The following is a 10,779-nucleotide window of genomic DNA, read 5'->3' as shown; positions in this document are numbered from 1 at the left end:
TCCTACCTTTTTCCTTTGTTTTGTTGTGTTTGAATCAATAATGTCTTCACAAATGAAGAAATTAACACATACATAAAAATAATGTTTTTTTCCTTTGCCTTACTATCTCAACAAGTAAGTCCTATTAGATTCATCTATGTAATGGATTCCACACATATAATAATCTTATGGTCTCCCCTACTTCCACCAATTCCACACATGTTCTTCAGCCCAAGTCATCATGACCCCATATCCATTGCTCGGCAACACCTTCCTAAAAGGTACCCTTCTTTCTCCTCTACTTCTGCCATGACCAGTTTTCTTTCCAGTATGCAGAATGACCTCTCTAAATACAAGCTTGTTGTTCTCATTGTTCCAAATTGATGGATGAAATCTTTCTGCCTATTTTACACCTCTGAAACTCTGTCCTCCCCGATGATAATGTTTTTCTTACTGTCTCCTACATAAACCATAATCATTTTTACCTTAGGAAAAATATATAAATATCTACAATACAATTTTTGTTATAACAACACAAAAATATGAGAGTATGGGTGTAAAGTCACCAAAGAAACACACTAATAATATACCAAGTTCCTAGTTAGAAAGAATTAACATTTTTATTTAAAGGTGCTATTTTTTGAGAAATAATCAAGAGTCAAAGTAACCACCTTCAAAATTACATGCATTTTAATGGATTTTGACATGCTAGAAAGCTAAAAGAATTAATGATTAAGAAAAATGTCGCATATATACTGCATCTGAAGCTTTATTAATAAAAATATGATGAAATAAACAGTCATGAGATTAATGTATATTATGACAGTGTTTTAATTTAATGAGGAAGAAATGAATAACCATGAAATGGATAAATATTTAAAGCAAAAGCTACAATACTAACACAAAGGAATAAATTGTCTTAAAACAAATTTTAGATATTGCTAGTATCAAATGATTAAAAGTAGATTATGTGTCACCCTTCATCCTAGATTCCCTCTTCCTGTATCCCAGGCTCCCTTTGCTTTGTTTGTGGAGTCACATGATTGGACTTTAATACATGGAATGTTATCACAGCAATTTACACAAAACCCAGTCTTAAAGAACCATCATATATCCACAGCTAAGATACTGAAAAAAAATATTCTTCAAATTCTTCAAGAGCTGATAATGAGACACTTTGAAACTTCATGTCTTCTGCCCCATGTCTCACCTGAATGTATGCAAAGAGTAGTTTACCTATCAAGTCACTGAAATGAAAGATTTGTTAGTTTGAGTTGTAGAGATGGAGAAAGACACTATGGTGGCAAGGTCATATCAAGTCTATTAGAAACTGTCCTATTTATGACATGCTCTGCTTTAGAAACTTCCTGGCCCAGATCTTTTTGTAAAACTTGGGGCTGTAGGTTGACTCCAGGGTTGATTGTATGCTTGACATGCATGAGATCCTGGGTTTGATATCCAGGGTTATCATTTAAAGAAGAGAGACATTTGGATTGAAGATGTATTTTACAGGCAGAACTCTTATTTGGCATGTATAAAGTCCTGGTTTCAATGCTCAGAACCAAGTAATTAAATAATTGAATAAATAATTAAATAAATATTTTAGATAAAGAAGCAAGCAAATAATTAAGAATAAATAATCAGAAACTGATGAATAAAATAATAAATAAATAAGTAATAAGATAAATAACTTTAAAAAATGAACTTTTGGAGTAGTTTTAAATTTGTGTGTGAGTGTTTATCGCCATGTATGTATGTGCACCACATTCATGTCTACAGAAGTCAGAACTGAAACTGAAGCATGAAGCCTGTGAGAAACCATGTGGGTCCTGGGACTGAAATCAGAGCTCTCTGCAGAAGCAGCAAGTGATCCTAACTGCTGAGCCATCTCCCTACTTTTATTGAAACATTTGATTTTACACTGTCTGTGACCCAGAGTTTAGCAGTTACTGGGATAATATGGCTCAGAAAGCTTAAAATGTTTATTATTTGGCCTTTAACAGAAAAATTTTCTTATACCAATACCCCAGCAAGTATTATTAATTTAAATAAAAGAAAGTTAAAACTAAAAAGGTGATTTTTATACTAATTTATATTCTAAGGAAATATACTTATAACAAAATTATTACATATTTAAATTATATCAAAAGTTTTTAAAACTAAACTAATGACAAATTTCAACTATTTGATCCTTTTTAGTTGGATTGTAGTAATTGTACATTCTTATAACTTATACTGAGAAGAAATATATTTAAAATATACCATCACCCCAATTCTGTAAATATTTATCATGTCAAACATTAACCATTTATTTTCTAATATTTTTCTTATTAATTAAAAAATTTATACAGCATATTTTAGCATATTCTTTCTCAACCTTGATTTCCTTTCAGATCTCCCTACTCCATACCAACACACCTTCATATTCATCTCTTTCTTCATGATAAGAGTATTAAAGATATTTTCTTTCAGTGTTTCAGATTGCATAAAGCAATATTACTGATCATAGTCAATGCCTAGGAAACATAATATTATCTTGTATCTCTCCTAAGTGTGACACTATTAAATAATATTTTATTCTTTGAATATTCCATATATTTATACAATGTATATTAGATCATATTCCTCCACATTTATTCCCTCCAACTAACCATAACACCTCCCATACGAAACCTTTCTGAATTCCATATCTTCTTTTGTATGTTATTAATAGCCCTTGAATGCAAATAGTGCTGCCCACATGCATTTAGGTCTGTGGCCATGGACTGAAGTATGAGCAACCTAATTTTAGTAGTAATTACGCTGTATTTGTTTCAAACACAAATTTCCAGAGCCAACATGTCCTGTTTTAAGAAATATGGTTTTCAGTAAGGAGCTGAGAAGCCCCCATAATCACATTACCTACTCCAAGATTTTTCCAGTATGCAAAGTTTAAAAGGTTCCATGGCATCTCATAGATGTTCTTTTTTTATCTTCATTTCTATGCCTGCCCCCAAAAAACCATCAGTCTTCAGCTTTGTTCCATCAGTTGGATACATTTTGCAGCATTAAATTCAAGGAACTTCTCAGTTGAGGGCTTTCAGTTGTGTATTCCAATATTTTCCTAACTACATATTCAGATTTTGACCATGTGAAGCTCAATGGCAGAGCAGCTATACAACATTCTAGGTTTGAATACCAGCACTGTAAAGAAAGACCAAGGCTTTCACATTATTTTTAGTACTTATATGTATTCTCTCTCCAAATGCAAAATTTGTTACATTGAATCTTTCAGAGAAGAGATGTATGAAAATATGGAAAATACAAGTCATAAAAAAGGTTGAGAGAGGAATAGCATAAAGTTAATAAGTTTTTCAAGAAACCCCTTATTTCTAGTCTACCTACCTATTTTTAATGAAGATCATATTTTATTTCTGAGAAATAACAATACAAAAATCATTATTAAGATTCTCCTACTCATGCACTTAATAGTCAATACAGATTGAGAACAAATTATGAGGACCCATTACAAATATGACATATTATATATTCAAGCTACACAAAAAACTTCTTGGAATCAGGCTTTCAGTATTCACTTTTTAAAAAGTCAACAACCTGATACACACAAATTTAAGACTAGTATCCAATGATGCCAAAAGACAAGCAGGAAAGGATTCAGTCAGTCTCTTCACCCCCATTCATCAATATTCTAAAATATTCCATAATAGTTGATAAGAGACAATGGATTTTAAATGATAAAGCTCACTTATATTTATACTTCAAATCAATAGAATATGTGTAGGTGTTACAAAGATAAAAGGGTAACATTATAGTAGGTATTTCAATGTAAACTGCATGACAAAAGTATATCTGTAAGGCTACATTTTTTTCAAAACTTCAAACAACATACATAAAATATTTCAATGTTACTGTATTTCTAGCCTTTCAAAATTATGGATACTTTCAATTATGGCTTATTCATTCATTTTTTCACCTGTAATTTTATGCCACATTTAAAAATGACTCAGTTAAATATGACAGCTAGAGATTATATGTTCCATGTTTGACCTTTTGTACTATGTTAATTTAAGTGTCGTGCTTGTAACATTAATGTGTCCCCCCCAGTTCAGGCATGCAACTGTAATCGTATAGCTATTAATTTCTTCACAAACAATTTTCTTCTACAGAAATCCAAATTTTTTTCTGCACACCTTTATTACTATTAATAATTAACATACAGATAAAAGTGAGTAGTGTGCTTAGAGGCTGCTGGGGACTTCTCAGGCCAAAGCTAATGCTTTGTCTTACTGCTATATGAAGTTGAAATGAAAAATGAATCCAGAACCATACCTACTTGGTATTTATTTGGATGCTTCCCAACTTCATATTAAGGTATCTGTTTATACCAGGTATGCAGGAAAAAGTAAAGGAGAACTTTAAAGGTGTATGTATCATCTTAGACACCTATAATATTGAAGAATGGCTGACTATGACAATTAGGTTGGAGAAGAAAGAGTGAAAGGAAAATCCTCCTTAAATAGTGGGGTGTGTTGGCAGGATGTATCTGCCCAGGACCCTTCTCAAAGCCCCAATAACCTCCTTATTCCTCAGGCTGTAGATAAGGGGGTTCAGAGCTGGGGTGACAATTGTATAAAATACAGAGATGATATTGTCTTGCTTGGTGTTGTGCAATGAACTGGGTAGGACATACATGAAGGTGGCAGCTCCATAGAACATCCCTACCACTGTCAAATGGGAAAGGCATGTGACAAGGGCTTTCTTTTTCCCTTCATTTGATGGCATATGCAGCACCGTGAACAGAATTAGTGTGTAGGAGGTAACAATAGCAGAAAGGGGGAGTAACAGGAATGTTACCCCTGTCACATAAACCAAGAGCTCATATTGGGAAGTATCTACACATGACAGCTTCAGCAAAGGCAGGATCTCACAGAGCAGGTGTCTAATCTCCTGGGACATACAGAAAGGGAAGTGCATAGTATACACAGTATGACCTACTGCAGTCAGAGAGGCCAGGATCCATGATGTGGCCACTACGAGACAGCAGATTCTAGGACTCATAAAGATCATGTAGTTCAGAGGGTGACAAATGGCCACATACCTGTCATAGGCCATGAAGGCCAGAAGGAGGTCCTCTGTACTGCCCAGCATCAATGCTAGAGCCATCTGAAGGGCACAGCCTCCAAAAGATATGGTTTTGTCTCTCAAAATAAAATCCATCACAGCCTTGGGAGTAACAACTGATGTGAAGAGGAGGTCAATGAGAGACAGCTGTCTAAGTAGGAGGTACATGGGCACATGGAGCCGGGCATCCACTGTGATGACCAGGAGCAGCAGTCCATTGCTGGTCAGTGCCAAAGTATACAGAACTGTGACTGTGGCACAGAGCAGTTCAGGTGAGCCACTGCCATCCAAAATCCCAACCAAGATGAAGTCACTTCCCAAGGTGGAGTTCCAGAGCTCCATTCTAAGTAGTCTCTTTAGTTGCCTAGAAATAGACAGATTCTCAGTGGAAGCCATTCTAAGGGAGCTAAACTCACATTGGAATTATTGCAGGTCACTATAGAATGACCTACAGAAACAACATTCTATATATTTTCTGATTTCTGAATTATGGTCAACCAACAGGCTTGCCGGGAATTGCTAGTCACAGAGAATTTCCTTTGTGTCTGGCATCATAAGAAATAAGACAGATTAAACAATCTCTGGACTTGAAAGGTTATGAAGGACATGGATAGTTGCAGGTGATGTAAATACAGTACTCAAGTAAATTCTTGAAAATTAAATTTAAAAGGCAAAGACACATCTCTCTTCATATTAAATAGACACTAAAAGTTGATTTGAAGCCCATCTGTGCCAAAACTTAGAAACTTTCAAATAAGAGAAACAAAGCATAATTGAGTAAGGTAGCAATAACCAGAACCCTGGATCCTACCACCTGTCACCTAACTCTGCATCTGAACTCATGCCGCCTCTCCTATTCTCTTCCTTGTCCCTCTAACCCCCTACCTAAAGAGAAAGACTAGATAGTTCACAGTTGAAAAGCTGAAGAAAAATCATTTCTAGGACGATGATGATTTTATTGAGGACTTCAAATCAAGAACTGTCAGCAGCAGCTGAAACAGGCAGCAGAGCCCTGCTAACTTCATGATAATAGTCAGAGGAAACCGGGGAGAGGAAGCTGAAAATTTGGAAGCATGATTACATAAATATTTCTCCATGTCACTACTCAGTATGTGTAAATTTCAAAATGTGTTTCTATTGGGTTTCCTTTGTTATTTTTAAAGGCAAGTAGGGAGAAATTCCAACTGATAAAGTGACTTTATTTTGAGGTACTATTAATTTAATAATCTTCATTAGACTCTAGGAGTTCAAGAAATCCAGATGTTTCAAGGGTAAATACTGAGACGCATTGTCTGGGGCTTAGAATTCTAATAACTCAGATCTGACCAGCATTTCACAATGACTGATACTGTCCCCACTTCTCAAGCTGGTGTGCACACATGATATCTAGAGAACAGATAGGAATGAGGCAGAAATCAGAGACTCTCATAACTAACAGGCTTCTGAGGTCCTGAGTCTGTAGCCAGATACTCTAAGTCTCCATACACATTTGCCTAAATCAGAGAAAGAACTGTTACCTACCTCCAAAATCACACAGCACAGATTCCAAACCACACTGAGTGACTTAGGATTCTTAGGAGGATGAAGCTGTTTAAAACACAAAGGAAAAGAGAAGGTGGTTCCAATAAAAGGTGGGACGAAGATTGTTGCTGTCACTAAGATCAAATGTCAAAGACTCCTCTCTCTAGCTGCTGGCATAGGTAGTCCTTTCCAGGGGGATACTGGTGCTGATGATCATCTGAGAATTGAGCATGAGATCCTCAGGAAGCAAGAATATGAATCTTCCATTAAGACTCCAACCCAATCTCTATGGGAGTCTAGTTCTGGGCAAATTTTTGAGTGTATGAGTTGGGCTTTTCATGTCTCATCTCTTGCCAGGGTTCCATGGTCTCAGATAAACTCAGTAGTAATTAGGGGAAAGAAGTATGGGCAGGGCTGCTCTATGAAGAACAGTGCCGCCTACTCTTGCTCTCTCAAGGGCAGCAGCAAAGCTCCAGTTTTGTCCTGAGGGAGGCTTGACAGTGTCATCCTCCCAGGCGACATATCCCATGAAAATGCTACTGCAAATTGGACTTTAATGATTGCTTCTAGGTGTGTTCCCTGGCCTCTCACACTCTCTATACCTAATCTATCTCTTTGGCTCTTGGTGTGAAAACCTATTCTGTACCACATGGTCTTGATCAGGACCTCCATACAGTAAGGCTGGTGCTGGAAACTGCCCCAAACAAGGAAGCTCAGAGGAGCCTTTGTCAAGTTACATGGGGTTTCTCAAAGCCTCTATGAGGACTCCATTGTAAACTTCTGTCCTTTACCCCAATGTTGCATGGAGGTACACCCATGCACATGCTAATACTAGGTCTTCCTTCAATGTCACTAATTTATTTGACCTGGCCATGTTGTTTCAATTCTCTTCTCCATTTCTGTGCTTTCATGTATGTTCCTTCATATATTTTTTTTCCTTTTGCTTCTGTTTAATCAATTATTCCACCTGTAAATCTTTCGGAACTGCCTCTGGAAAGTTCATTGTTTTTGTTCCAGTTTTAAGGAAAAATAATTAAGCATGTGTTTTCATAATGACAAATAGATCAATATGACTAATTACTATACAAAAGCAACAGAAGAAACAAGTTAAGTATTGATTTTTATCTCCTTATAGACAACATACTCAAAAGGAAACATATTAATTAAACTTGAATTTATAGTAGTGAATACCTGAAAACAGTACTTAAAAGGGTAGAGTTTGGGCTGAGGATATGGTTCAGTATCTGAGCATATAGCACAATGGCTGGTCACTTGCCTAACATGTACATTCCATAGGTCCAACCCCCAGTGCCACAAAGACTAGGAATAATATAATTTTGTTTTAGTTTTCTGTGAAGAATGTCTTTTATTCTCTGATGGGAGATGCTGGGTGGCTACTGAAGCAGGGTTCAGGGTTTGAATGTTTTTTTTCTAATCACTGGCATGATTGAAAAGCAAAGAAGGCAGATATAGCAATTTTTATTTCAAAACAAAACTAATCAGAAGAGATAGAGAAGATACTAAATAATCATTTTTAAAAAATTTATGATAAGGATATTACAATTCTAAACATTTATTCACCAAACACAAGAGCATCCAAGTTCATAAAGGAAAGACTACTGCACCTAAAATCATGCATTGACTCTCACACAAAGATAGTGGGTGACTTCAAACCCAATTCTCACCAAAACACAGACCATCCAAAGAAAAACTAAGCAGAAAAATGCTGGAGTTACATAACATCATAAATCAAAAGGTCCTAGCAGACATCCATAGGACATTTCACACGAACACTAGATAGTCCATTTTTTTCTCAACAGGCAATGGAACTTTCACCACATACAAAGACACAAAGGAAGTTGAAGAGTGATAGGAAAATTTAAATAACACCCTATGTTCTATAAGACCACCAAAGACTAACAACGAATATCAAACCAATTGGAATGCCAAAAAGTACACAAACTCTTGGAAATTAAACAACAAAAAATGAAGAAAAATTAGGTCAAGACAGAAATCACGAGGGATTAGATACTTTTGTGAATTGAATAAAAATGGAAACGGTATATGCAAACTTATAGAACATATGAAAAGTGATTTTTAATTCAGTATTTTTGTAATTATATAGTAGGACATTTATAACTGATTACAAATCGCTTCTCAATCCAAATATGTGCTCTTACCTTTTGTGGATTTGGCTATTTGTTTAACTTTATTTATTAATTTATGAAATTATAATAGAACTAACATTTTTCCTCCCCTCTCCTACTTCCTAACTCTCCCATTTTCATTAAGAAAAAAAATGTACTATTTATTATTATTGAAGCAGCTTGTCAATTTCTGAAATTGAAAATTTGGGAAATTGCTATGCTCAGAAATACAGACAGTGGTAGAAATAAAACACTATTTTATGTTTATATCTAAAATTTATAGATGTTCCTAGGATACATTATAGTAACTTTGGCAGGTGAATGAAAGAACAAAGAACATTACGTATAGTCAAAAAACATGTCTGCATTTCTGCAGATTGGTTGTTGTAATTGATGTTTTATTGTTTGATTTGCTTACATGCCTACTCAAACCATCCTCTATTTTCCCTTCTCCATTTGTTTAAATTACCTTTGATTTTTTTCTTAAGACTAACACACTTGGCTCCAGAAAAGAAATTTATTGATCTAGCTTGAGAAATACTACACAAAAAATAAATGTAATAGTAGAGGAATAGATAAATATGAAAAAAGTTAAAAAGCACAACTCATATTTTATACCTAATGTTAAGCAGCATCAAATCACCACAACCCCTCAAAACTATTTTGCAGTTATTCTTCTGAGAGCCCCTTTAACATCCTTGTTCCTCAGGCTGTAAATGATAGGATTAAGCATGGGGGTCACCGCTGAATAGAACACTGAAATCACTTTATCCTTTTCATTCATTATCTTGGAGTTTGGTCTCATGTATGCAAATATTGCTGAGCCATAGAAGAGGACAACAACAATGAGGTGGGAACCGCAGGTAGAGAAGACCTTTAGCCTCCCCTCCCCAGACTGCATCTGGATCACAGTGGAGATGATGTTCCAATAGGAGATGAGGATGAGGGAGACAGGAGCTAGGAGGATTATCACACCCATTGCAAAGATGGCCATTTCTGTGCTGTAGGTGTCTGCTGAAGCCAGCTTCATGAGGGCAGGAGGTTCACAAAAAAAGTGGTTAATGACATTGCTTCCTTGGTAAGGGAGACGCAAAGTGAAGGTGGTATCTACCATGGACACAAATGCACCACTGACCCAGGACCCTGCAGCCAGCTGGACACATACCCAGTGTGTCATGATGGTGGAGTAGTGCAGAGGCTTGCAAACAGCAACATACCGGTCATAGGACATCACTGCCAGGAGTGCACACTCTGTACATCCAACCAGAAGTAGCACGACAATCTGTGTTGAGCATCCAGCAAAAGAAATGGTCTTTTTCTTCACCAGGAAGTGGACAAGCACCTGGGGAACTGTGGTGGTAGAAAAGCAGAGATCGGCAAAGGACAGGTTCCTAAGGAAGAAGTACATGGGAGTATGGAGTCTGGGGTCTGAGTGGATGAGCACAATGATCAGCAGATTTCCCAGAACAGTGAGCAGGTAGATGAGGAGAAAGAGGAAAAAGAGCAGGACTTGGGTCTGTGGGTCCTGTGAGAGGCCCAGGAAGATGAATTCTGTCACAGACGATTTGTTGTTGTCACCCATGAATAATTACTTATCTCTGTAGAAGAGCTTCAAGGAAAAAGATGCACATACATCAACTGCTTCAGAATATCTACATAACTGGATATTTTATTAATTTAAAATTAATTTCATTAATTCAAAAATTGGAGTATTGAGTTCTTTAAAACTGTTTCCATGTTCTGAAAGACTGAAATATTTTGCCGGTGTGGTCTTTCAACAGGGAACCAAAGACTACTTTTGTTCTTCCCTTGCATCTTCTAGTGGCAGTAGAAAGAAAAATAGCATACTGTGTGTTCCATCACCAATCTACCTCTGTTCCTCCTAATGAGTTGAGGAGCTTGTTGGTGCTACTCAGATTATATTCAACCTTTATGTAGGTCTGAGGAGCTAGGATGTTGAAATGACTTATTTAGCTATGTTTGACATTGTGAACTCTGTGATATTTATGAA

General features: G+C 36.2%; 2 protein-coding genes across 2 annotated transcripts; both read right to left on the bottom strand.

Moving 5' to 3' along the window:
* Nucleotides 1-4,491: 4,491 nt before the first annotated feature.
* Nucleotides 4,492-5,442, bottom strand: LOC101984083 (olfactory receptor 2AG2-like). Its single transcript, XM_005351111.1, has one exon. It carries the CDS (start codon nucleotides 5,440-5,442, stop codon nucleotides 4,492-4,494), a length of 951 nt encoding a protein of 316 aa, XP_005351168.1.
* Nucleotides 5,443-9,426: 3,984 nt separating this feature from the next.
* Nucleotides 9,427-10,350, bottom strand: LOC101983792 (olfactory receptor 2D3-like). Its single transcript, XM_005351110.1, has one exon. The coding sequence runs from the start codon at nucleotides 10,348-10,350 to the stop codon at nucleotides 9,427-9,429; it is 924 nt and encodes a 307-aa protein (XP_005351167.1).
* Between the last annotated feature and the right edge of the window lie 429 nt (nucleotides 10,351-10,779).

The sequence above is a fragment of the Microtus ochrogaster genome, chromosome 8 (assembly GCF_000317375.1).
Source record: "Microtus ochrogaster isolate Prairie Vole_2 chromosome 8, MicOch1.0, whole genome shotgun sequence".
In the NCBI taxonomy this organism is placed as follows: Eukaryota; Metazoa; Chordata; class Mammalia; order Rodentia; family Cricetidae; genus Microtus; species Microtus ochrogaster.
This window is presented reverse-complemented; position numbering and strand designations above follow the sequence as displayed.